Source organism: Triticum urartu, chromosome 2A (assembly GCF_056163025.1).
Source record: "Triticum urartu cultivar PI428250 chromosome 2A, HENAU_Tu73, whole genome shotgun sequence".
NCBI lineage: Eukaryota > Viridiplantae > Streptophyta > Magnoliopsida > Poales > Poaceae > Triticum > Triticum urartu.
Genome location: NC_141874.1, coordinates 711,446,353 through 711,473,799, shown reverse-complemented (window position 1 = coordinate 711,473,799; position 27,447 = coordinate 711,446,353). Strand labels below are relative to the sequence as shown.

Here is a 27,447-nt window from a genome sequence, read left to right as displayed (position 1 = left end):
AAACGGCTAATTCCAGGATCGAACAGCTCCATTTCACTTGGTGGCCGAGTCTGTCCCTCCAATCAAAGCGGTGTCAGTTGGTTGGATAACGATTGATTTGTTCGGCTCACCAACCCCCTCCTCACCTAACACTCAAGGAAAAACACCTCACCTAACACTCCAGAGATTCTAGGTGCAATCTCTATCTACCACTGTACACAATATGTATTTCGAGGAAAATGGGTCTGCCTTCTTTGGTAGCATCTTCTTCCCCTCGTGGATCGATCGATGATGGATACCTGTGGCCGGCACCAGCTCGGATGATTTTCAGCTGGAGCCCCTCACTGTGTCACTGGAGCAAACACAAACAGAATTGCATCGTCGAACATGCATACAGATACAGGGAGAAAACACACAATAATAAAACAAAATACGGTTAGGCCTTGCGTATTTCTTTACTCAACTAGAATATGATGTATATATACTGATGAAAAAAAAAACAAGAGGGGGTAGGTCGTCCAACGGATGGTGGGACCCGGTCGCCGAACAAGGTGTTGAAAGTGCAGACGACGGGGAAAGGTTCAGCTCAGCCGCTTTGCTGACCCTCTGCTTTTGTTTGGGTTCGACGCTGCCTCTGTTTTTTTGTGGCTAAAAGGAGCAGTATCGGCTAGTGGAAAGCAAGCACGATGGCAGGGAGATTTTTGCCCCTCCTCCTGCAGACGTCTCCTCCTTGAATCAGACACACCACGCCACACCACCAGGCAGGAAAAGGAGGCAGGAGAAGAGAAGGCTCTCCTCCTTGTAGCAGGCATCATCGGTTCTATCAGCAAGCAATTCAGGTTAGTGCCTTATTTTCTCTTGATTTTCTTGTGGAAGTATCATCTTGATTCACATCTTCTTCCAAGAATTGGAACTTAGATACTACTGTAGTTTCTTCTTTCTTGGTGTGTGCTGTATTTAGCTGAGACTGACTGCGAATTGGATAGTGCGCGGGTTAAAATGAACTAGCTAGGGTTTGGTCAGCTCGCAGTTCTTCCATGGGCAGCTCCGATTTTCTATCAGTTGTTCTTTTGATTGGCAATCAGTTCCTCTGTACTAGTAGAACGAATGAATTCTCAAGTGACTGACTGATCGATTTCCTTCATGCGCATCAGGTTGGCAGGGCGCAAAGAAATTGGGGATTTTCCCCTGTGCAGTCAGTGTTCTTGGAGACGGGCATGCGCCGCGTTCGAGTCTCGTCTCACCACTCTCCGGTCCAGAAGCTGGGCGATTCCGACATGAAGCTGACGCCCAGGTTCCGGCTCGCCGGCACCATCTCACCGTCCTCAACCGAACCGGAGCAGCAACCTCCATGGGAGACGCCCCTCATCCCGGGCCTCCCGGACGACGCGGCGCTCAACTGCCTCCTCCGGCTGCCCGTGGAGGCCCACGGCGCCTGCAGGCTCGTGTGCCGCCGCTGGCGCCACCTGCTGGCCGACAAGGCGCGCTTCTTCACGCACCGCAAGGCCATGGGCCTCCGCTCGCCCTGGCTCTTCACGCTCGCCTTCCACCGCTGCACGGGCAAGATCCAGTGGAAGGTGCTGGACCTCGACTCCCTCGCCTGGCACGCCATCCCCGGCATGCCCTGCCGGGACCGGGCCTGCCCCCGCGGCTTCGGCTGCATCGCCGTCCCCGGCGAGGACGCCGCCCACCTGCTCGTCTGCGGCGGGCTCGTCTCCGACATGGACTGCCCGCTGCACCTGGTGCTGAAGTACGACGTTTGCAAGAACCGCTGGACCGTCGTGCCCCGGATGCTCTCGGCGCGCTCCTTCTTCGCCGGCGGCGTCATCGACGGCCGCGTGTACGTCGCCGGGGGATACAGCACGGACCAGTTCGAGCTGGACTCGGCGGAGGTCCTCGACCCGGTGAACGGCGTGTGGCAGCCGATCGCCAGCATGGGCGCCAACATGGCCTCCTCGGACTCCGCCGTCGTCGGCGGCAGGCTCTACGTCACCGAGGGCTGCGCGTGGCCCTTCTTCTCGTCGCCGAGAGGGCAGGTGTACGACCCCAAGGCCGACCGCTGGGAGGCGATGCCGGCCGGGATGCGCGAGGGGTGGACGGGGCTCAGCGTGGTCATCGACGGACGCCTCTTCGTCATCTCCGAGTACGAGAGGATGAAGGTGAAGGTCTACGATCCGGAGACGGATTCCTGGGATCCTGTGGACGGGCCTCCCATGCCCGAGCGGATCATGAAGCCTCTGTCCGTGAGCTGCCTGGAGAGCAAGATCGTCGTCGTCGGCCGTGGTCTCCATGTGGTCATCGGCCATGTCAAGAAGCAATCTTCTTGTGATTACTTGGTTCGTTGGCAGGATGTGGAGGTTCCCAGGGCGTTCAGCGATCTCACGCCTTCAAGCAGTCAGATTCTACATGCTTAACTCTTCTGCCTCTAGAATAAATAAAAGCTCTCTTAATCTGCCAAAAAAAAGCCTTGTTTGATGCTTCTGTATGTTATTGTTATTAGTAGACTCTTTCTTGCTGTCATCTTGTATAATCTGCAAATGATGATGTATCGGTAAAGAAACAATTCGAGACTGTACTAGATGTTTCTGGGTACTGAACTAAACTGAACTGTTGCATTTCACTTCTTATCTTAGACTGATCCGACTTGTTGCTGAATTTCCAACTAGTGTAGTACATTTGTAGTCTCCATTTGTGCCAGATGATTGGACGAAAAAGTTAACTGAAATCCCCATCTACCTACGTGTAGGCACTGTCCACCGCAAACGCTAGTCCACAACAGCACAAGAATCCAACCCAAAATGCCCTCTTGTCTTGTGGCCAGCATCAATCCACCAACTGAAACCTGACATTGAAAATAGGCAACTGAACCAATTTCAGGCATGTTTTTCAACTGAAACCTGACAAATCCTGAATTTTCCCTTCAGAAAACAAGTTGCGGAGACCGAAGCAGCAGCGCCACACCAATGGAGGCGCTCTACCTGCTGGCCTCCCTGGCCACCACCCTCCTCACCTCCGCCCTGCTCTCCCTGCTCCTCCTCCTCCGCCTCCCCTTCGCTCGCCGTCCCGGCTCCGGCGGCGCCGCGCGGCTCTACGAGGGCCGCGTCCGGCACTCGCGCCGGCGGCCGGCGGGGCACGCCTTCGAGTACGCCGTGCGCTACGCCCTCGTGGACCTCGACCTCCTCCCCCTCTCCGGCCACCTCTCCGCCGCCGAAGCCCGCAGCATCGCCTCCACTTCAGGCCCCGTGTAAGGCCCTGAACCCCTGACGCCCTGCGATGCATTTCTCAACTCTCTGACACGTCTCGTGAACAAATCTCACACCCCTTCTTGCACGCTATTGTAAAATCACATTGCCTGTTCTAGTATGTAAAAAATATTTGTATTGCAAAAGCATAACTAGGATTTTTGTTGTTGTTGTAAATTTTGCTCATTTGCGCTGAGGTGAGCTAGTTCTTTGTTGTTTGATAAAGGCGTCTCCTGACGGTGCCCAAGAGCGTGGGATACGAACAGAACCCACTAAGCGTCTACTACTGCTATGACGCAGCGGTGCAAGGACAAAATGAAGACCTCAAGATGTGCATCGCTGAAGTGAGGCATCTCCTCTGTGTTGGATTCATGTTGATTGGTTTTTAGTTAGCTCATTGCATTGTTTTCCTTTTTCTTCTTTTTGCGAGGGTCATTACATTGCTGACTGTCTAATATTTTACTATTGGTTTCAGGTCACAAATACTCCCTGGGGGGAGAAGGTGATGTTTACCTTCCAACCGGGTTCCGATCTCGTTGCAAAACCTTTACATGTCAGCCCCTTCATGGTATGGTTCTCATCTTATAGAATATACATGGAGGTGTTCATTCGGACAAATGTGGGCGTGATGAACCGTGAATTTTTTAGGCAAGAAATATACAAAAAAGTTGTGAATTACTCTGTTTGCTCCTTTTCTCAAATGAAACATTTTTGGCTCTATCCTGTTGCATACGGTGCTCACTGCATAATATTTTTCTGATGGCTCACAAGTGACAACTAATGGTGTTTATACTATGCAAATTGTCTGCTGGTTTCTAGTTTCTGCTAATTTGGACTTGTTATATCCGATCCACTACCATTAATTAGTCCATTACATAATCTTAGTGGCTTTCCTTTTTGTTGTGTGACCTCTAGGATATGTCTGGCAATTGGAGTATTCGTGCTGATGCCCCCGGCAATAATCTATACGTGGCTATTGCGGTTCAGCATCCAACACTTGGGAACTATTTTACTGCAGCTTTGGATGCCAAGTTAGTTGGTCAGACGAATGACTCAGTTAAGCTAGCAACATTCTTTTGGCTGATGCCTCATAAGGTTGCTGCAGGGATATACTGGGAGGTAACTTTCCTATGTTCAATGCTCCTGTTCTGGTACCATGCTTATGTTTATGGTTACATTCTCATATACTCCCTCCGTTCCTAAATAAGTCTTTTTAGACGTTTCAAATGGAATGCAACATACAGGTGTATGTAGACATATTTTAGAGTGTAGATTCACTCATTTTGCTTCATATGTAGTCACTTTGTGGAATCTCTAGGAAGACTTATATTTCGGAACGGAGGGAGCATAACGCTATCCTCATAGACAGTCTTTCAGATATTTTTAGATCAACTTGTTCGTTACTTCTCTTTCCTATGTTGATCATTTGATTCTTGAATTATCTTTCTTGGTTGACCAACTGGACTAATATGTATAGATAATAGAGCTTAGTTAAGAGTTTTCTTTTTGATCTACGACATCTCTGCCATTAAAAATATTGAGAAAAGCTTCAAAGTTTTTTAAGAGTGTATTCCAATTTTCACCCCATAGTTGAGACTTTGTGACAGCTGTTATCCCATTTACATAATCTTGATGCATTTCATCCGCTACTTCAGACCTTTTGACAGCTTTAACCCGTTTAGTTATTTACACAAACTTGACAAGGTGGGACCTTAGGATATGTATTCGTTGGAGATGTAAGGAATTATGTTAAGTCTCATCAAATTTTATGAAATGGTGTCAAATTTTGTCAAATAGGTGCAGCTGGCCGCATTGTGCTGCCCCTATGCCGTGTCAAATATTGTCTTTAATGATACAGGTCTGAGTTGTCCACCAAGTTAGCTGCGACATCATACTGACATATGGGTCCACCTTGTCAATTTGGAGAAAATAATAAAGTAGGGTAAATGCCATCACATGGACACAACTAAGGGTAAATTGTGGCAAGATTTTTTAAATGGGGTAAATGACTTCACAACTCAAGGGGTCAAAATCAAGGGGTAACTGTGGAATATACTATTTTTATGATCTCTATGATTGTATTTTCACCCCATAGTGGAGACCTTATGACAGCCGTTATCCCAGTTACATAATCTTGCCGTATTTTATCCCTTACTTCAGACCTTTTGACAGCTTTTATGCCGTTTTGTTATTTACCCAAACTTGACAAGGGGCGGCGTGGCAGCTAATTGGTTGACAGCTCGGATATGTATTCGTTGTAGATCTAAAGAATTGTGTTAAGTCTCGTCGGATAATAGTGTCATTTTTTGTCAAACTGGTGCAGCTAGCCACGTCGTGCTGCCCCTGCGTGATGTCAAATATTGCCCCTAGTGAATAACATGTCTGAGTTGTCCACCAAGTCAGCTGCGACATCATCCTGACATATGGGTCCACCTTGTCAATCTGAAATATTGCCCCTAATGAATAACATGTCTAAGTTGTCCACCAAGTCAGCTGCGACATCATCCTGACATATGGGTCCACCTTGTCAATCTGGAGAAAATAATAAAGTAGGGTAAATGCCATCACGTGGTCACAACAACGGGTAAAATGTGGCACGATCTTTTAAATGGGGTAAAAGCCGTCACAACTCAAGGGCTAAAAAATAAGGGTAAAATGTGGAACATGCTATTTTTAGGATCTCTATATTGGATTTTTGTTTAAACATTATGTTTTTTTAATAAATGCAGCAGCGCTGCTTTTCATTGCCGTTAAGTTAGGGGGAAAGTACACAAGGTTAGTACATTGTGCAAATGGAAAGTAAAGAAGAAAAGCTGTACATGAACTAGCAGATTAAACTAAAGGTGGGGAAACTATGGCTGTGACGGCTGGGATTGATTTATGAGAGAAAACCGAAACATTAGTGCTGTAGCAACAGTTTGCCCCCCTTCAGGCCAGACACTTTCTATTCGTCTATCTCGTCAGAGAGAAGCTGTGACAGCGCAGTCAGTGACTTGGCTTCATTGCAGAGGACCATGTTGGCATTATTTTTCTCCGGTCATCTGCGTGCAATCCATTATTAGTTGTCCTTTATGACAGGATGAGTCAACTTAAAATCACAAAATTGACATGATGTGCGCATTTCAAACACAGAATTCAGTGACATGAACTGTTAAAAGTTCAGAAGGCTGTTCTTCTGGAAATCGTACTAAGCACGTAAGCATTGCTCAAGAAATAGCTGATGTTGGGAATTGCTATTGTTACAAAAGTTCAACTAAACATCCTGACTGAGTTATCAGTTTCATCGTGAAATTAAATTGGGGGCGGGGAGCTCCTTTATTTGAAAAGGAGGTTGAAGTAAACATTGGTATTTCATATCTCCCGTATCGGATTTTGAAGTTGCAGGGCACAGGATATCTTTAATACTTGAGCTAGAACTATGATCAAACAATTGGGAGTTGTAAATTTGAAACGACTGTACTATCAACACCAAGATGGTCCAAGTAATTTGGCAGATGCACCCTTGAAGAGTATGCTGGTTGTTGGTTGGAGCATCATAAATCTATATAATTCTCACTGTCACTAAAATTAGGAGATAGCTTGTTTCATATCCTGAACTAACATTTTCTCTACGTTTCACTGTGCATTTTGCGTGTATACATGCATTTGTGGCCCTTGATCTTAAGTAGGGCTAGAATGAATTGTCTATTCAGCGTAGCTTTGAATCATCTCTTTAAAATGCTTCAGTCAGTCGATTGTTACTGGACATAGTTTACGCCTTTTGAGGTTAAGCAAGCTCATGTAATCTTTGTTGATGTTCCTCTGCTCCTCTTCAGGCCTTCAGGCTTTGGTTGAAGAATGTGAGATTCCTAGACCATCCGAGGTACCTGAGCGGGAGCTACAGGTCCGAAGCTCTGAAGCGCGACCTTGAGATCCGTTCCTCCTGCAGCTTCCTGCATCAGAAACCCAGAGAGAGCATTGGGAGAAGCAGCACAGCAACGACCGATGAAACAACAGAAAACTCGAACCATCAGGATTACAAAGATGGCAGAGGGAGCATCGGGGCGAGGTGGTGCGTCTGGAGGGATGCTCAATGGCCATGGTGCTGATGGTAACACCAACAGGGAGAAATCATTTATAGTAGATGAGATTATTTTTTGAAATCCTCCAAGCTATGTATGATTGAATCAAAGCTATTTTGTTTTCTAGGGTATCTGCAATCAATGGAAAGACACATTGTTTTTCTCTTTCCATATTTATCTGTCAGGATTTTTAGTAGTGATTTCCTCCCTACATTTTGGTGTTGTGTGATCTTTGCTCTCCCCCAGATGACAAATTTACTCGATAGCAGGTTCAAAGATATAGAGATGCAAGGTATAGCACAAGCTGAAGAAACAGGGATTGCTTGCACAAACTATATAAATTGTGAAAAAACAAAACCACTGAGCAGATCATCATCTGTCCTTATTTTGAATTACATAAACAGGAATAATAGTTACATGATTTTTTTAACAAAGAAAATGGTAAATTGTTAGCCCCAAATGCCTGATCCAGATCCACCACTACCTACGGAAGCGTCTGTCGGCCGTGCTGCTATTTGACCTATACTACAGTTTCACTCCAGAGTGAATGGCAACTACACCGCCCACCAGATTTTCATATTCGACCGCTTCAAATCCAGCTTCCTGGATCATCTGAGCAAACTTTTCCTGGAAAGTAAAAGTAGTTTGATCAGCAGACATGCGGAACATATACAGACACATGAAATGCTTGAAAAGTGTTGTAATCTTGCATCCTTCAGCTTTATATCTTTTGCTGTGACAGGAACAGTCAATGTCAATACTGTTTTACAAGGTACTAATTACTCCTAGATAATCTAGAGGTTTGACATATGGTAGAAATCACTAAAAAGCAAGAAGTTTCGAAGAAACCAGTCAGCTCAGTAACAGGAAATGCTTTAGAAATGCTGATCTTCACCTGTTTTGGAAACCGACGAATGCTCTCGACCAAGTATTGGTACGACTGCCTATCACCAGCAACTAGCTCTCCCACAGCCGGAATCACAGAAAATGAATAGATGTCGTAACTGGAGGAAAAAAATGGATAGTGAACTTCCAAAAGTTCAGAGAGAAATAATCGAAACAGTAGAACACAACATTAACATTACTTTCCACAAAAGCACTGGGAAGATATTTTTTTGGGAAGGATGAGACAACACTATGATTGAAGCAATAAACAAAAAAGGGTCATTTCTATTTGTACCAAATAAACGACAACAAGAAACATGAGCCTACTTAGGGCAAGTTCAGCCGATGTTTAACACATAGCCAAATTGGTTGCTAACAGATTATAACTTTGTTGCAGTGCCTACTACAAATGCTGAAAACGAACAGTGCAGTTTAATTGTAGGACCGGCATCTGCTTGTTTAATTTTAACAGAATGTTGAAGACATTTCTCATACAAATTTATCCTACAATGCTGGCATACTTGACCAAAGAAAACTTACATGTCTTTAAAAACTGGAACATCTACATGACTCAACTCCAAGCATAGGAACCTTCCTCCTTTCTTTAGAACTCTGAAACACACAAATCCATGTGAAACTGATTAGATGCAAAGAACAGAAACCCTAGGCAGATTTCACACGCAACAAATCCTACAGCATAGTAGAAACTTCAGGAGATCAAAACTGAGACTGGGGTATGATCTGTTAGTTGGTTCAGGATTTTTATGTGGCCCACCTGTAAGCTTCTGATAGAGCTTTCTCAATGTGTGTAACATTTCTGATCCCAAATGCAATAGTATAGCCATCCATAGACCCATCCTCAAAAGAAAGAGCTTCTGCATCTCCCTGTACCCAACTAAGGCACTGCTCTTCATTGTAGCCTGAAATAAGAATAACCTGTCAGACAACAGAACAACATTTGAAAATTAAGGTGGCATGATGAAATGAGTTTCATGAACCACGACCTTTTTCGGTAGCACGCTTCTTTCCAACATCTAGCATATTTGGATTAATGTCACAAACATAAATGTGAGTGTCTTCTTCCATATCAGTAAGAGTACCCTGCGTAGCTCTGTGGCTCACACTCTTAATTCTTTCGACTACACGGAACGCAACATCCCCTGGTGTTGACATAGAAGAAATGCCAGGTACATTATTTCACATTTCATAACGAGTGTTCAAGAGCATTGGCAATATATTGGTGCAGAAACTTCTTAGCAGCATAACATGTCAAAAGGAAGTCATTCATAAATAAAAAGATACAGTAGCAACAGGAAGACAAGGTGTACACTGTGCAATCAATCTAGAACAAGGCTATGATAAGCTGAGCATCACACAATTTTTAGAACAAAGAAGAGGTCCTTACTTAAATGCATCACTTTGTAGATAATACATGTGATCCTCTATTTGCCAATTTGGAGAGGAAATATGGACAATAAATCTTGCATTGCCACATGGAGGGAGGCAGAACAGAAATTTAAATACTTATTGTGTTAACGATCAACATTAGTACATAAATCATGACAGAGAATGAACGAGGAGTCTATCACAGACTAACATAGAGATATCATTAGCAACAGGAAATGCATAATTCTTATGTTAGGGAAAGGATGGACATGGGAACAATGCTGAGGAATCAGTATGAAGTTTGTGTAAGGTAAGCCATCCCAGAACATGCAATTTGGGAGAGCCACAGTACCAAGACATCTGATTCCACTAAATTCGTTTGTGACTCTCTATGTTGTCATAATTGCGTCAATCTGATGATTCCCATCTTATATTCTGAATGAGGGTATAGTGCTAGAAGGACACCCCTGTTAACTAACTAGGAGTATTATTTTACCTGTCCCACCGGCCACGTCGAGGTGCTTCATCCCGGGAAAAGGATTCAGCTTTGAGATCAGCCTAGAAAAGAAGTCAGAAGAATTCGGTAAGAAGAACGAATCCCCATTACAGAGTGATGGACTGAGCTCCACTGACCAACCTGTCCTTCCAGAGCCTGTGCAGCCCAGCGCTCATGAGGTCGTTCATGACGTCGTAGCTGGAGGCGACGCTGCTGAATACGTTGCCGACCAGCTTGCTCTTCTCGTCCTCGCGCACCTGCTTGAATCCTGACGAGGAACGAGGCGGTGAGCAGCAAGCATGCCACGAGAGAGGGGGCGACGAGGGAGGAAGTGGGGCGTACCGAAGCTTGTGGCGTGGGAGTGGAGGAAGGCCGATTGGCTGGCGGTGGCGGCCGCCGGCAGGAGGTGGCCGTGGCGGCGGCGGAGGCTGGAGGACGCCAGCCTCGCGGCGGCCGCTCGCAGAGCCATGCCCTTCCTTCCTCGGCGGCGCGAGATGGCCGGTCCGATCCCGGAGTAACAGACAGCCGCCGGCGGGGGGAACGGGGGAGAAGGGGGGCACGGCGGCGACGGCGGTGCGTGCGGAGATGCGAGCGACACGGCGACCAGGGGGAGAGAGGGGGTCTGTGCTGTTCTCTCGGCTTGCTGGGCCGCGTTTTATTTTTTTGAGGACTTGCTGGGCTGCGTCGCTTTCCGCAAGCCTTTGTCGGCCCTGCAGTCACGGGCCGCATCTCCCCTCGTGCCGCCCAAGGCCCAAGCGGTGTAGCACAGGGAATCTCGAGGATTCCTAAACCGAGGAGGAAAAAAAAGAGAGCAGGTTAATTACCCTCGCCGCCGCGAATCCCCTCCCCTCCACTCGCCGCCGTCCCCGACAGCAAAGAATCGCCTAGCGAAAATCCTTGCGGCTCGGATTCCGGCGGCCGCCGCCGCGATGAAGCTCGTCCACCGCAATCTCGCCCGCAACGGGCCCGGCTCCGCCAAGGTCTTCCTCTCCTCTCTCCCCTCCCCCACCCCTCCCTCTCGGCGCGCTCTGTTTGAGGAGCGGCCCGGGCTGGCCCCTGGTGGGGTTCTTTGGGCGTGGCTGCTGACTAGCTCGCTCCTGTGTTGGTGTTGCGCAGCTGCTGCCGGAGGAGGAGGACGACCTGTGGCACGCGTACAATCTCATCGCCGTCGGGGACAGCCTCCAGGCCGTCACTGTCCGGTGGGTTCTCCTTTTGCATCGTGGTGCTTGTGTTACTTTTTGGTTCAGCTCATGTGCTCTATGCACACTATGCTAGTAGTAGTTAGCAACCGAGTCCTCTGGTGGATGCTGCAGCCGCCATAATTTGCTCTCCCCGGTTTGGCACTTTCTGATTGCTAGCTTCGAAGTACTCTTATGGATCTCGGTCGACCATTGCAAGTGCAAGCAGAGTTAGGGTAGGTTCCTGCATGGGAGGCATGGTTTGCCAGGTGAAGAAAAACAAAAATAAGGTCGAGCTGGCTATGATGGGTATTTCTCAGCTCTTGACCGTGGTTTGTGGAATTGTACACCATTTGTGTATAGTTGTGACAAGTTCAAGCCTCTGTCCAAGGGCCTTCTAGTTATCTGGTATACCATGGAAACTCATAATCCCCTCGAAATTGATCATCTTCTTCTGTTCGTTTACAGGAAAGTTCTCAGGGATTCTGTTTCTGGAGGACGTGATGCGGAGCGCGTGAAGCTAAAGTTGGAAATTGTAGTTGAGGTGATATTGTCTGTTTATTCGGTATTCCCATCGAGTGACTTTGTTTAGTTGGTGGTTCTAGCTGTAACCATTTTGGCTTCCAACATTAGGCATCATCGTTGTTATGACTGCGTACTTTTTGACATCACAGATGGAAGGTGGTAGGGGATTAGCATACTGGCTGCAAAAGCTTAGAGTTATTACTGATTCTAGATCATATCTGTCGGATATGTACTGAAATGGCTCAAGTAATACATGACCTGAAAATTAGAGAAGGGATGCAGTTGTATAGGTCTTATATGCATGTTGCTGCCACTGCGTTAGAATAATAACATAGCGCTTTCCTTGCAAAAAAAAAAGAGTTGTATAATGAGCACCTAATGAAGCATCATCACTTGATAACTCGAAAATGCATTGAGCAGAGGTAATAAGGCACCATGCCTAGGAATTAACACCTTATACATCGCTTTTCTTTGTTTTGTTTATTGTTCTTTCCGATGCTATAAAAAACAAAATTATATGATTTTCTAATTTGATAATGACACGATTCTTTATCTTGGGCATAGTCTGTAGATTATGACAAGGAGGGGAACGTTTTGCGCGTCCGTGGCAAAAATATTACTGAGAATGATCACGTGAAGATTGGCCAGTTTCATACTTTAGAACTTGAGCTGAAGAGACCTTTTGTTCTACGAAAGGTATGCCCAAAAGTTATTTTAAGCTATTGTACCTGTTTACTCTGTGGACTACCATATTGGTTTACAATTGATGATAAGTACAGTACCCTTTGCTTAAACTTTTAATCAGTTTTAATTTTAGACATGACTCTGAAAATCTAAATGGACTCTTTCTACTTGTGTAGGAATATTGGGATTGGTTAGCACTTGATACCATCCAACAAGCATGTGGTATGTGATTTATCTTCGACAGATATTACAGCCTTTATCATTATCTGCTTCACTGCTACTGCTTCACAAAAGAAAAAAGACAGTATTTTAATTGTGTGCACTTAAACCTCTTCAGATCCTACTGCAAGTGCTGATCTAGCAGTTATTCTTATGCAAGAAGGACTTGCCCACTTATTCCTTATTGGGAGAAGGTATCCAAAACCATTTTTCACTCGCTGAACATAATATTTCATTGTTTTCTCTTCTTGAATTGCTTTAAATAATTAGATCCCATGCAAGTCATGCTAAATATGATTATTTCATAGGATAACCTTACAATAAGCTTGTCTGATTCTCTCATGATAAGCATACCTCATGAAGTTACATTGACCTTTGCACCCTTTTGATGAGGTTCTATTATCCAAGCGACCATTACCTTAAAAGTTGACTTTCCGTTTTGTGAGTATGTGTGTGTGTGTGTGTGTGTGGGGGGGGGGGGGGGGGGGGGGGTATTTCCAGGGACAGATCCAACAACAACAACAAAGCCTTTCAGTCCCAAACAAGGTTGGGGTAGGCTAGAGTTGAAACCCATAAGATCTCGAAACCTAATCATGTTTCTGGCACGTGGATAGCTAACTTCCACACACCCCTGTCCATGGCTAGTTCTTTGGTGATATTCCAGTCCTTCAGATCTCTCTTTACGGACTCCTCCCGAGTTTGGTCTACCCCGACCTCTCTTGACATTATCAGGTATCAGCACGCTTTATCCTTCTGCTATGCACCGGCGCTTCTGGAGCCCTGTGTTGTATATGCCCAAACCATCTCAGACGGTGTTGGACAAGAATCCATAACTATAAAATATGTAATGGAAAAGAATAATCTTGTGATGGCACCGATTTTGAACTAGAATGTCAGATGGTGCTAACACCAAACTGAAGTTTCATGAGTATTTTCATTCAATATTCACGCACCCTGTGCAGTTACACAGGAACAACAGATTTGTCTATGGTCTCCCCTAAATATGAACATCCAGTGGTCATACAGATTCTGGCATGTTCTTACTATTGCTTCCCTAGTCCTTGATTGGCTTGAGTTGTTTCTGCCTTTTCATTCAACTTACTAGTTATGACTGTTTTAAACAGCATAACAGCAACAAGGTCACGTATTGAAACATCGATTCCTAGGAAACATGGACCTGCCATTGCTGGTTACGAATCGGTACGTTAACTATTCTATAAGATAATGTGGATTTTATTTGTCTTATCTATTTGCTACTGAGTTGGCAGCCTTTTTTTCCCTATGCAGGCTCTCAAGAAGTTCTTTGAGCATGTTTTGCAAGTAAGCACATAATAATCTGTTCAAAGTTCACAAGAAATGAGAATGTTTATAAATGATTTTTTTTGTAACACATTACATTGCTTATCTGCAGGCCTTGCTGAAGCACATTGATTTCGAAGTGGTCCAGTGTGTTGTAATTGCAAGCCCAGGTTTTACTAAGGTAATCACATACCTAGAGGGAAAATATATATTATTATAATACTTTCTTTATAAGGGTCATCAGTCTGAAAACATCTTAAACAATGTTTTTTGAAGAATGATAAATGTGCCTGTCATGTGTTGTTAAATCAATTTCTGAGTCGATCTTGATAGGCAAAATAGAAACCAGTTGGTTAATGTTAATAACCTATCAAATAGTAAAATAAACCATGCCTCACGAAAAAGGTCTCGGGCTTATATGTTGCTCTGGTCGTATCATATGTCAGCACTGGTTCATTGTTTATAAGGTGGTAACATGACCTAAGGCAAGCAACAACCACCCTGACGCCTAAGCGCCTAAAGCGGGCATAATTGTAAGGCGCTGACAGGGCACCTTGGCACCGAAGCGTCGCTTAAGCATCCAAGACAGGACGCCTTATAAACAATATGTTCTGCAGATATATTCCATGTCTCGAGGGACTACCCAAAGCCTGATGTTTCCATTCCCTAATTTCGTTACCAACTTGAGTGCGTAGTACTGTACTAACATCCGCCGTCTACATATGGTTTACCATCACTCGTTGTCCTGTTTTAATGGGTAACTAGAGAGTTTGCTGAGTACATACAGTTTAAATTTTACTCCCTCCGTCCAAAAAAGCTTGTCCCAAGCTTGTTCCTCAAATGGATGTATCTAGCACTAACTTGGTGCTAGATACATCCATTTGAGGGACAAGCTTTTTTGGACGGAGGGAGTATGTACCAGTGTAATATGGTCAAATTATCATGGTTTTGGCTGCACCTGGCAATACAGTCAATTGCATCATTGCATGTTACTTTTGCCATCGACACTTGTTTCCAACTTGAAACATGTGCTACTGTCTACTTCCATTTTGGTCCATCTATTGCTACTTGCATAAGTTAAACCCTCCATATCTTCATGAAAATAATATCAATTCCTATTCTTTTTTCTTCTCTTTTTATCTTAATCACAGGATCAGTTTCGTGATTACATGCATCTTGAAGCTGCACGGCGAGACTTGAGAGTAATAATTGAGAACAAATCACGCATTATTCTTGCACATGCACCTTCAGGCTACAAGTGAGTTCTATATTTTCTCAGTCAATTGATTCTGTGTACTCCTCGACCTGTTTTGGCTGTCTATCTTTCCCCTTCTATGTAAGCTAGAACAGGGTAATACTTGGAGATTTAGGTTCTGCTTCTAAAATTCTGAATAATCTGTTGGAAACTTGCTTGATGTCGTACTACTAACATGTCTATCCGGCTGATACAAGTGGTTCATTTGCTTGTGACCAGTTGTATGGTCATTCTGGAATACTCTAATCCTCTACTGAGCTATATATTTGCTAAATGAGTGGTTGGTTTATGTATTTCCTGGTCCTCTATTTTCTCTTTGCTCTCTGTTTGCTTTGATCCTAATGTTGCTGTTGATTATTGGTTATTTGGTATAGGCATAGTTTGAAGGAAGTATTGGACACTCCAGGTGTGATGTCACTGATAAAAGATACAAAAGCGGCACAGGAGGTAAGTCTGATTTAGAACTCCCCGTTGTCAATATATCACGTAGCTTACACGTATGATTCCTCTGAAAAAATTCCATATTTTGATTAACTACACATGCCAGACACTTTCAAAACAGATTCTAAATGCAGCTGCTCAGATCTTGTCTTGTATTTCTATTGTAATTTGCAGGTGCAAGCTTTGAAGGAGTTCTTCGCTATGCTTACTAATGTAAGCCTCTTGAACAAGCGAACTTGTAACTGATGGTTTTTCAGTACTGATCTTAACTTATCTAATATGTTGCTACTGCTTAGATGTTGACCATGTATGCATATACATACACACTTGTATTTTAGATCAGAAGAACAGTTACTGTACTGATTTTATGTGTTTATGACTTGCAGCCGTTGATTCTGCTTAGTTCAAGCATATCTGATTAGACTTAAATGTTTGCTGCTTAATTGCAGGACTCAGCCCGAGCGTGTTATGGACCTAAGCACGTTGAGGTCGCACATGAACGTCTTGCAATACAAACTCTTCTGATGACAGATACTTTGTTTCGGTAAGTCATGTTTATGGAATTGATTATACTGTTATTTCTTGTGCATATGTTCTGTTCGAAAAATGTGGTTGGTTTGGTATTAGAACAATAGCCACAAAAAACTTGACAAAGAAGTCTCAATGCAACAAAACTGTGCGATGTGGCCATTGCGGTAGGTTGGTTAAGCTTGCTTGCCTACCTGCTATGGATGAATTGTGTGGCTCACCAGGAAACATTAGATTAATGAAATACTTGGGTTTTGCAAATTCTGAAATATTGGTTCGGTATATATATTAATTTCCACTCCTTATTGTTCATCATGGCATGAACGAGCACTTGATACCAAGAGAATTATTGTAGCAACTACTACTATGTGTTCTAACTAATGAGTACTACAAACTTTATTTTTGAAAGGTCACGAGCAGAAACTTAGGTCAAGTTATTGCTTTATGTAGCCTGCTTTGTTCAGTTGAAATAAGTTTGCATCATGAGCTGGTTGCTGATCACTACTCTTGATGTTGAAGATGCTATGGAGTGAGGATAAAGAGACCCATCTATCTACAAATTCTATTTGTTCAATAGACCTTTGTCAATGGAAATACAATGGTAAGAAAACAAATTAGATAGAAAAAGTAAATAAAATAGGGGCTTATGTTGGATTGGCACGATATAATATAAATCCAAATAGGATTAAAAAAGAGGTAAATTGTGTCTAAATAATTAGACAACTAGGAATACTAATAATCTTCTCCTATCCTATTTTTTGATTAGGCTATTTACACCACAGGAATGGAATCGAAAATTTTCTGCAAGGAAAAATAGCAGGCTTCCCTTTCAATAGTTCATTTTGTTAGTCTGAGCATATCAACAATTCACTTTTGTTAGTCTGGTGAGCATATCAACAATTCACTTTTGTTAGTCTGGTGAGCATATCAACAATTCACTTTTGTTAGTCTGGGCATTAGCAAGGGAGGTTCCCATATTTGATGAGTGGCTTCAAGCCGAATATGTGTATGTACATGCGCTTCCTATGCATCTAATATGACCTGAAAATTGAAACAGAAGTTCATGAGTTGCAATTTGCCTGTACAGTCTTGCTGTTTATTTATTTTCCTTCTGCTTCCCCTTGTAGGAACACGGACATTGCTAGCAGGAGAAAGTATGTGAACCTGGTTGAGTCAGTCAAGAAATATGGTGGTACAGTGCACATATTTTCTTCGATGCATGTCTCTGGCGACCGTGAGTATGCTGTCACTGTTCACCTTATTCATAATTGCTCATTTCACACTACAATCAGTGAAAAATATTGAGATGGAATAAAGTGTCACGCCGTTGGAAATGTTGCGAAGAGAATTAATAATTAACTAAATGTAGTTATAGTTGCATGCTATGGCAAAAAGGTTGAAGCAAGAAGGAATTTCTTTATTACAAATCAATTTTCTGCACAGTTTCTGCGTTCTGAGATTGCATTTTTCTCTGCTGATGTGTTTGAACAGAATTGGCGCAGTTGACAGGAATAGCAGCTATACTTCGTTTCCCTCTGCCAGATTTGGAGGACATCGAGATGTGATTAGTCCAGCCCTGTCTGCAGCTGCCTAACATTGTTTGTACCAAGCTGTTAACTTATAGCTGATCAAGTGTAATAACAATATAATAATAATATAACAGTTGGTTCTATGTAGGTAGCAACAGAAAGAAATCCTGACTACATTTTAAGTATATCCTTGTTGTAAATGGTTAGCTATGCCACATCTATTGGTTATTCTTGACTTAATAACAAGGGCCCTCTCCATTTTTGGCCTTGAGATGTGGATGCTGAGGTACACAGGTCGGCCAGGGCTGCCACTTCTCTAGCTTCATGTCGACATATCTCGCTGTGTAACCACCCTCGTTATATGTGTGTTCTGTAAACATTTACTGGATAAAGGTTGGTCGTTCCCTGGAAAGCTTGTCGCTGCCTCTACCGTAGAATCCCTAGTTGATCTAAATATAACCCTAGCTGCGGCCATCCTTTCCTTTCCTATTGTGGGGAACAGGCACCAGAGCTATGTCTCGCTCTTTGCGATACAGAAGCTAGTCCCGCCTTTGGCGTGTGGGCAAGCGGGCCAGCCCACATATGTGTTCTTGGAGACTTATCTAAGCAGTTTTGGTAAGTTTTCATGGATCAGCATTAGAAGTTTCCATCCGCTTTTTTTATTTTATTTTGTTTTGATGTGTTTTATATCAGTTTTCAATGATTTTTTGATTTTTTTTCTAATTTCTGTTTTCCCTTTTTCTTCATTTTTCAAATACATGTGGGCTTTTCCTTCAAATACATGCTGAACATTTTCCGTATACAGGCTTACCATTTTTTTAATTACGCAATTTTTTTGACATTGTATAAATATTTAAAAATGTCATGAACATATGTAGAGTGTGAATATTTTGATGGTATGAACCATTTTAAGAAAATTATATGCACATTTGTTTACATTTCATAACATTTTTTAAAATGTGATGAACATTTTTCGAAACACATAAATATTTTCTTTAAATGTCACATACATTTTTTTGGCAATAAACAGTTTTTGAAATTATGTGTCATTTTTTATATTGTAATATTTAAGAAAAGAAATGAGAAGACTATTTAAAAAATACATGAACATTTTTTAAATTTCCAAATTGTTTTTGAACCATAGGAACATTCTAAAAATTAGCGCGGACAATTTTTTTACACTGCATAAATATATTTTAAATGAATGATGAACACTTTTTAAAAATTGTAAGTAAATTATCTTTTGGAAACGTGTGTGCAACATGTGTTGTGGGCCCTTGCACGTCAGTTTTTCCTCCTCTCCTTCCTTGGACGGATCTGGCATCTTCTTCCTCGTACTCGTCTCAGCCCCCCTCCCCCCATTGACACCCAACACATCCTCCCTCAAATCTCCTACCTAAATCCTCTGCAGCCCAAGAGATCCCCTGCTCAAGAACGACACCCCATTATGTTGTGAATTTAGTGAGACGACCTTTGCGCAGAACGCGCAACAATTTGCATTGCAAGACTAGGGCACCAATGTGGACATGCAAGGACGGGGTGTGCTGCGAACCAACATGTGGTTGGATGGCTAGGTGTACAATGGTATCCCCAGCCCACCAGGATTCAAGTCCCAGTGCTCCTATTTATCTTGAATTTATTTCAAGTTTTTCGGTGATGCGTGTTTAGTGGGAGTAGACATTCTCGTCGACTATGAGGCGCCTAGGTGATTTCGTAAAATTTCAAAATGATATGTCGGCTCAGTCTTTCGGAGATGCTCATAGAAATAGGGTGTGCATGTGTGTGTTTATAGAGGTGAGTATATGCATGTATATATGAGCACCTACTCATGCATTGTGTTCAAAATAAAGGACGGGGTGTGCTTGCCGTGCATCGTCACACGGGGGTTGCAATCTCAGAGACGACGCGACGGAGGAAGAGGATAGACGCTATGCGCCACGAGGGACAGAGGTTGTTGCTGCTGAGACGATTTTATGCAAGAACGACGGAGTTGCAAACAACGACGACAAAAACAACGATGCTGCAGCGAAAACATCTTTCATTGCGATTTTTTTTGTAACATCAGCTATGTTGCAAAAGAGTGAAGATCCAAAAAAAAAAATCTACATGAGTCGGGCGGTCCTTCTGTCTCGCAATGAGACCTTCTAATTCGCGCATATAGCGCCTAATGAAGAACCAGCGCTCACGTGCCGCTGACCACGACGACCCACTGATCTTCCAGATCTCTCCTTCGCCAGGCTTGCTCGGCCGCTCGCCCACTCACTTATTTTTCTTGCTTGTTATTTGCAAGGGCTGGTTCTTTGTCCATGAATGTTTGAGAAATTAAAAATATTAACGAATTTGAAAAATATACAGGAAATGCAAAAAAATGGGGACTACAAAAATGTCCACATATTCAAAGAAGTGTTCATGAATTAAAAAAATGTCCGTGAATTAAAAAAATTCATGGATTAAAAAAACTCATGGATTAATTTTTTTCATGAATTTGGAAAAAAAGAGTTCACCAATCTTAAAAAGTACATTGAATTTCAAAGAAAAAAAATCATGATTAAAAAAAGGAAATATAAAAAGTTCGTGTATTTGAATTAGTTTTCAAATTTTAAAGATGATTGCGAATTTGAGAAAGTTCACGAGAAATAATGATCATGAAATTTAAATAAACTACATGAATTTTGAAAAATCACGCGTTTAAAAAAAGAGGCATGTAATAAATAAAATTAAGAACGAAAAATAAATAAAAAAATCAAAAATGAAATAATAAAACAGTACGAAAACTGAACAAAAATCCAACAGAAAAGCAAAGGAAAAAAAAACTAGCTACGTTTGTCCCAAATAAAACCACGCGTAGCGCCCGTTGCGAAAGAAAGACAATAGACCTAGTTAGGCCAGCCCATGTAGATCATCTGGGGATTCAGTTCTCGCAAGTCGCAACAGTCGTCGATAGGAAGTGGCCACGGATCCAAGCTGGAGCCGATATGAAGTAGCGACGGATCCGGAGAGGTTCTGGAGATTTTGGACTAATTCGATTCAACCATGGGTTTATATAAGTAAAGACGACCATAAAATTGCGAAATACGAAGACGGATATTTGGTTGAAGGCGAGTTAGGGACAAGGAGAAGGCTAACAAGTCCCAATGGACAGCAGGATGGAGGTCGAGGATGATCTTGTCGGAAGGGCGGAAACTTGTTAGAATTAATCCCGTGTCCGTGTATGGAAAAAAAACTTGTACGAAACGGGTCGCACGCTCCAAATCGTTGGACCCTGTTCCGATGCTGCCACCTGGAAAAACGGATCTAAGCATCTCCATCTTCTTCCACCACCTCCAGGTAACTTCTCCGATTCCCAAAACTATTCGCCAAATTCCTTCACAGATCTCGCCATGGGGCTGCTTCTCTGTTCCCGCCGGTGCACGCGATGCCTGGCGCTGCTGCTCCGTCCTCAAACCGTCCTGGTTGCTCGGCTTCACCGGTCTCGATGACGATGCAGTTGCGCTGCTCGCCCTCCCCTTTTGGGGTAATTTTTTAAAACAATACAGTTTTTATATTAAATTTCAGAAATATTACGCCGTAATTATATTTTTTAAAAATATTACCCAATCGGCCTACTGCTGACCGATTGGATCCAGGCCTGCTGGTGGCCATTGCCCCCAGTCGGCCCACTGCCGGCTGATTGGATCCAGTCGGTCCACTGCTGGCCGATTGGCCTCAGTCGGCCCACTACTGACCGATTGACACCCAGTCTGCTTCCTCTAGGCCGACAGGTGCATGCACCCATTTACCTGTTAAATAGGTATTTGAAAAATGTTGAAGAAGTATTTGAAAAAAATGTTAATCATGCATATAAAAATGTTAATCAAAAAAACATATTGAACAAGTATTTTAAAGATGTTGAACAAATATTTGAAAAATATTGAATATGTATTTGAAAAATATTAAAGAAGCATTTTAAAAAATGTTGATCATATATATAAAAATGTTAATCAAGCATTTGCAAAAAATGTTGAATAAGTATTTCAAAAAATGTTGAAAAAGTTTTTAAAAATATATTAATCATGTATATAAGAATGTTGAACAAGTATTTGTAAAAATGTTGAACAAGTATTTGAAAAAATATTAATCATGTATATAAAAATGTTGAACAAGTATTTGTAAAAATTTTGATCATGTATATAAAAATGTTGAACAAGTATTTAAAATATGTTGAACAAGTATTTAAAAAATGTTAAACAAGTATTTTTAAAAAATTGAACAAGTATTTGAAAAAAAGTTTAACATCTGGAAGCTCGTGGGGTAGTTATTAGCTGCGTTGGGGATCGATGCCTGGTCTCCATGGCAATCACCAGAGCAGCTAACCACCCCATTAGTTTCCAATTGCTGGTTCGAAAAGGGATCGCGACCAACTAAAGGTGACTGAGCCGGTCTTCTCCATTATTTCATTCTTTTTTTCTTTTCTTTCTATATTATTTTTTAAATACTTGTTCAAAAAGATTAAATACTTGTTCAAATTTTTTCAAATACTTGTTCAACATTTTTATATACATGATTAACATTTTTACAAATAATTGTTCAACATTTTTATTTACATGATCAATATTTTTTAAAATACTTGTTCAATATTTTTTTCAAATACTTGTTCAACATTTTTTTCAAATACTTCTTCAACATTTGTTGCAAATGCTTGATTAACATTTTTATATATACATGATCAACATTTTTTAAAATACTTCTTCAACATTGTTCAAATACCTATTCAACAGTTTTCAGATATTTGTTCAAAATTTTCAAATACTTGTGCAACATTTTTTAAATGCTTGATTAACATTTTTATATGCATGATCAACATTTTTTCAAATACTTCTTCAACATTTTTCAAATACCTATTCAACAGATAGATGGGTGCATGCACCTGTCGGTCTAGAAGAAGCAGACTGGGTGTCAATCGGCCAGCAGTGGGCCGACTAGATCCAATCGGCCGGCAGTGGGCTGACTGGGGGCCTATCGGCCAGCAGTAAGCCGACTGGATCCAATCGGCCAGCAATAGGCCAACTGGATCCAATCGGCCGGCAGTGGGCTGACTGGGGGCCTATCGGCCAACAGTAGGCCGACTGGATCCAATCGGCCAGCAATAGGCCAACTGGATCCAATCGGCCAGCAGTAGGCCAACTGGATAATATTTTTTAAAAATATAATTGCGGCGTAATATTTCTGAAATTTAATATAAAAATTGTATTATTTAAAAAAAAATTAGCCCCCTTTTGCGGCCACGCTCCTCAACACTGACTAAATTCCGCTGCTCGCCACTGGTCCCATGTGCCCTTGGTCTTGGTTCTTTTTTCCCGAATACACACGAGCATGCGTATCATTCGTTGAAGAAGAAAAGGGGAGACTCCTCAAGTGTCATATGTACAAAGTTTATTTACATGCCGGATTTTCTGGCACTACCTTGGAAAGAAACTAAGGTCTACTAGGACTTAACGGCCCACCGGTCTACCTCCGCCTCAAGACCCTCTGTGCCCTTCTTGAGTAATCCGGCCTTGGCCCATAGCCTTCCTTCGTCCATAATCCGCTGCTTCAATTGGGGAATCGATGGTAGCACGCCATATACCACGTCATTTATGTGCTTTTGTAGCATTCACATAGTCAGTAGGCATTTGGCTCTTGTTGACTTCCCATCCATAACGGTCGAGTCCTGCCTGGTGCACCACACACCTAAATCCTCATCTGCAAGCGGCTCAAAAGCCGGCCTATCCGTGATCCTCCCCAACCAGTGCCAAAATTGCTTGGCTGCAAAGTGGGCATGACTCCTGATGAGGCAGCCCTCGACGGGCAAGACGATCTGAAGTCCAACATATGTTCTTGAAGGCTAGCCAGGCGAAAAAACGGCATTGAGAGTGGTGCCCACGATCCCCAAGTAAATGCCGCTGTCTGCGACACCTCGAGCCCCATAAATCGGGCCGCGTATGCCGAACGAGCTGAGAACTGACCGTTCTTCTCCCAACTCAACCCAACCATGTTCGCAGTCTGCCTTCTTGTAGGCGGTCCCCTTGTATCCGGTGGCCCTTTCCCTCCTGAGCCGCGATGATGGCTCATGCACAGAGGCGACGAAGCTACATTGCTAGAGGCAGTCACGAAGCCCCTCAAGGCGGGTACTTGCCGGCGCTGCTCCGGCCCCAGCGAACTTGGACCTGCTTCTCTCCGGTGTCCGTGGCTGTCGGTGTCCTCTGCCTGGTGGCTCCGGCCTTGAGAACCCAGCAGCCGCATTCCTTACAGCTCGCCTGGCTCCTCAACGTCCCGACGGCTATGGCCACGACAACTCGGATCTGCGTTCCTCCAGTCCTAGCTTGCCGGCGTTGCTGTTCGCCGCCGCCCCACCCCCTCTTGGTTTACTTCACCGTCTGCCCAACCTTGTACACTTCAAAGCCTCCCCCTTTTGCCAGATCCAATGCTCGTGGATTCGGAGGAGGTGCCACCCTTCGACGGCAGGTGCAGCCCGCCAACCCCCTGAAAGGATCGATATGGTTGACTAGAGGGGGGGGGTGAATAGGCAACTAACAATTTTTAGCTTTTCTTTAACAATTTAAACTTTGCATCAAAGTAGGTTGTCTGAATATGCAACTAGGTGAGCAACCTATATGATGCAACAAGGATAGGAACACAAGCAAGCAAGAGATATGAAACAAATAAGCTTGCTCAAATAAAGGCACGAGATAACCAAGAGTGGAGACGGAAGAGACGAGGATGTGTTGCCGAAGTTCCTTCCCTTTGAGAGGAAGTACGTCTCCGTTGGAGAGGTGTGGAGGCACAATGCTCCCCAAGAAGCCACTAGGGCCACCGTATTCTCCTCACGCCCTCACACAATGCGAGATGCCGTGATTCCACTATTGGTGCCCTTGAAGGCGGCGACCGAACCTTTACAAACAAGGTTGGGGCTCTCTCCACAACTTAATTGGAGGCTCCCAACAAAACCACGAAGCTTCACCACAATGGAATATGGCTCCGAGGTGACCTCAACCGTCTAGGGTGCTCAAACACCCAAGAGTAACAAAATCCACACAAGAAAGTATGGGGGAAGCAAATATCCTTTGGTGGAAGTGTAGATCTAGGTCTCCTCCTTCAATCCCTAGCAAATCAGCAAGTTTGAGTGGCTAGAGAGAGAGATAGGGCAAGAGAGCTTGAAGTGCATTAATGGTGGAGTGAGAGAGGTCAAAAGGTAAGAGTGGTAGGTGGGAGAAGCTCCCTTATATAGCAACCCTAAATTCCAGCCGTTACTGCGTTTTTTGCACTGCAGCGGTACAACCGGTCCTCGTCCCGGTACAACCGGGACTCACGGTGTATTTGCAGAACCCTACCAAGCGGTACAACCAGACCTGCAGGCGGTAGTACCGGCTAAGAAAAATAACCGGACTAACCGCCTAGCCACCGCACAACCACCGCATCAAAATAGGAGCTTGACCGGTACTTGGGCGGTGCCTGGTCGGAACAACCGCATGGCCTTGAGCTCTTGGGCGGCTAAGTTCTGAGCGGAAGAATCGCTCGGACCACCGGTGGTACCGGTCATCGAGGAACGACCAGACCAACCGGGCCACTACCGCCCAAGAACCGCATCAAACCAGAAGCGCGAGCGGTACTTGAGCGGTGCATGGCTGGAACCACCGTCCTAGCTTTTGCAGAGCATGGTGGCGGTACCACCGCCCGGAGGCAGCGGTACAACCGCTCGAGCAAAGCTGATGAGCGACAAGACCCAGCGGTACAACCGCTCCAGAGAGCGGTACAACCGCTGGGCAGAAACAGTGAGCAAGAATAGATAAGGGAAGAGACAAGGAAAACTCTCTCTCTCACACACCTGAGAAAGACAAAGGAGGGGTGACAAAGGTGTACGTGAAAAGATTCCCCCAGTTCTTTCTAATGAGGATTCCCTCTTGATAGTACGGGTTCCCTACGACCAAAGAGATAAAAAACATAGGGGACACCGTCTTTGATCTTTTCCTACAAGAGAGAATAGCAATCCGATGTAGGCTTAAGCATCGAGAACCTGAAACATATAGCACACGATTAGACCACAAAGGGTTGTCATCATCATCCAAAACATAAAGAGGGAAATGCCCTTTAAATCTCCCCCTTTTTGGTGGATGATGACAACAACACGATTTGCAAGAGATAAGTCAGTGAAATCTAGACGGAACTCCCCCTGAATGTGTGCCCCAACAGGAACCAGCTGTTAGAAAGCATGGGCACACTTTCAGGACTAGACTCCCCCTAGATTTTATAGACTCACCACTCTGAGCACGAAAAGGAGAGACAATATAATACTTAGAGGTAAATAATAACGATAATGACCGAAGAATGGAAAGGTAAAAGGAGAACATAAGTCTCTCCACAGCAAGGAACCAACACTAAACACGAGAAAAAGAGAAAAACCCAAAGCCCAAGCAAATCCCCGAGACCTATAGAACCCTCTCCCCCTTTGGCATCAAGACACCAAAAAGGAAAAGAGCGAAGCTAGCGTCCCAAAGCTCAGGCGTCCTCCTCTGACTCCTCGGTCGCATCTGGATCCTCATCATCAGAGTCGTCATCATCGTCGTGATCAGATTCTTCCATGGCATTGTCAGCTGCTGCAAACGAGGAGGATGGCTGGGGAGGGGCTTCGTCATCAGTCCAGGTGCTATGGATAGAAATCCAACGCTCCTCTGGGGTGATGCTCTTCTCAGAGCCACTCTGAACCGGCATGTTGAGGTGCTTCATCATTGCAATTTGGCGACGCCGTGCAAGCTTCTCATTGACATGTGCCTCATACATCTTCTTCTAGATGTCAGCCTGGAGACAAAATGTCTTCTTCACCTTGGCAGTAAGTTTGGCCACCCACGAAGGCTTGGCCCCTGGCTCCAGCTCAAAGTCCTCATCATCAGAAGTAGCATAGACATCCTCAGGAGTATTTTCAGGGAAGCGAGGCTCGGCATGATTCTTCTTCTTAAGGATCTTGACCTCATGATCAGTGAGGTTGTCTAGAGAAGTGAGGATCTCTCCAGGACGACGAACAGCCCACACAGAGTTCAGAAAGCACATGACAAACGGGGCAAAGATTGGGACTTTACGGTACATGACCATGTTGTACATCTCATGCCACATCCAATTTGACACATCAAACGTTGCCCCTGTCCCCACCATGGTCTTCATAGCAACCATCAAATCAACCAGATAGCCATGAATCTCATCTTGATTTCCCACCTTGGGCAAGAGCACATTGTGGAACACTCGGGGCATGATGTCATAGACCTTCTCCAAATCCTTGAATTCTCCAATAATCCCACGGCCCCGAATGTACAGAGGGGCAAGCTTCTCCTTAGCCATGGACTCAGGAAAATCATGAGGACGAATGCCACCCCTTCCTGCTAGACCGGTATCCTCGTACCCAATAGCATTGCAGAATGCCCTCCAGGGAACGTGAAACAATTCATCGCGACACATGAAGGTGAGAGTGCGTGCATCATCTTCCCCAAAATGAACTGTGGCATAGAACTGATGAATGAGTTGAACATCAAAGACACAGTTGACTGACATGAGCTTGACAAGATCAAACTCCTCGCAGAGAGCCAGCGCCTCACCAAAATACTCCATGTTGTTCCTCCAATGGTCAAGATCAATTGTCCACTGCTTGGCATATCTGTTCTTATTGTTCTCAAAGAGTTCATGAACAATCCGCACTTGCATCTCATTCCGGAACTGAACGGTGGTCCAACGGG

The 27,447-nt window shown here is 43.9% G+C and overlaps 4 protein-coding genes across 4 annotated transcripts; 3 read left to right on the top strand and 1 right to left on the bottom strand.

Annotated features, from left to right (window-relative positions):
* Window positions 1-560: 560 nt before the first annotated feature.
* On the top strand, window positions 561-2,604 carry LOC125539951 (F-box/kelch-repeat protein At1g30090-like). Its single transcript, XM_048703505.2, has 2 exons — window positions 561-818; window positions 1,134-2,604. The coding sequence occupies exon 2, from the start codon at window positions 1,197-1,199 to the stop codon at window positions 2,391-2,393; it is 1,197 nt and encodes a 398-aa protein (XP_048559462.2). The 5' UTR covers window positions 561-818; window positions 1,134-1,196; the 3' UTR covers window positions 2,394-2,604.
* Window positions 2,605-2,741: 137 nt separating this feature from the next.
* Window positions 2,742-7,495, top strand: LOC125539947 (DUF1365 family protein). Its single transcript, XM_048703497.2, has 5 exons — window positions 2,742-3,223; window positions 3,448-3,565; window positions 3,697-3,789; window positions 4,137-4,340; window positions 7,037-7,495. Exons 1-5 carry the CDS (start codon window positions 2,943-2,945, stop codon window positions 7,307-7,309), a joined length of 969 nt encoding a protein of 322 aa, XP_048559454.1. The 5' UTR covers window positions 2,742-2,942; the 3' UTR covers window positions 7,310-7,495.
* Window positions 7,496-7,587: 92 nt separating this feature from the next.
* On the bottom strand, window positions 7,588-10,687 carry LOC125539948 (S-adenosyl-L-methionine-dependent methyltransferases superfamily protein). Its single transcript, XM_048703498.2, has 8 exons — window positions 10,392-10,687; window positions 10,191-10,317; window positions 10,050-10,111; window positions 9,172-9,327; window positions 8,943-9,087; window positions 8,708-8,779; window positions 8,178-8,286; window positions 7,588-7,909 (listed from the first exon to the last, which is right to left on the bottom strand). Exons 1-8 carry the CDS (start codon window positions 10,516-10,518, stop codon window positions 7,808-7,810), a joined length of 900 nt encoding a protein of 299 aa, XP_048559455.2. The 5' UTR covers window positions 10,519-10,687; the 3' UTR covers window positions 7,588-7,807.
* A 144-nt stretch (window positions 10,688-10,831) lies between these two features.
* PEL1 (Eukaryotic release factor 1 (eRF1) family protein) lies at window positions 10,832-17,978 on the top strand. Its single transcript, XM_048703496.2, has 15 exons — window positions 10,832-11,029; window positions 11,166-11,248; window positions 11,696-11,771; window positions 12,317-12,448; window positions 12,613-12,658; window positions 12,774-12,849; window positions 13,780-13,855; window positions 13,943-13,975; window positions 14,067-14,135; window positions 15,106-15,212; window positions 15,584-15,656; window positions 15,825-15,863; window positions 16,100-16,194; window positions 17,306-17,412; window positions 17,670-17,978. The coding sequence occupies exons 1-15, from the start codon at window positions 10,979-10,981 to the stop codon at window positions 17,741-17,743; spliced, it is 1,137 nt and encodes a 378-aa protein (XP_048559453.2). The 5' UTR covers window positions 10,832-10,978; the 3' UTR covers window positions 17,744-17,978.
* Window positions 17,979-27,447: the final 9,469 nt, after the last annotated feature.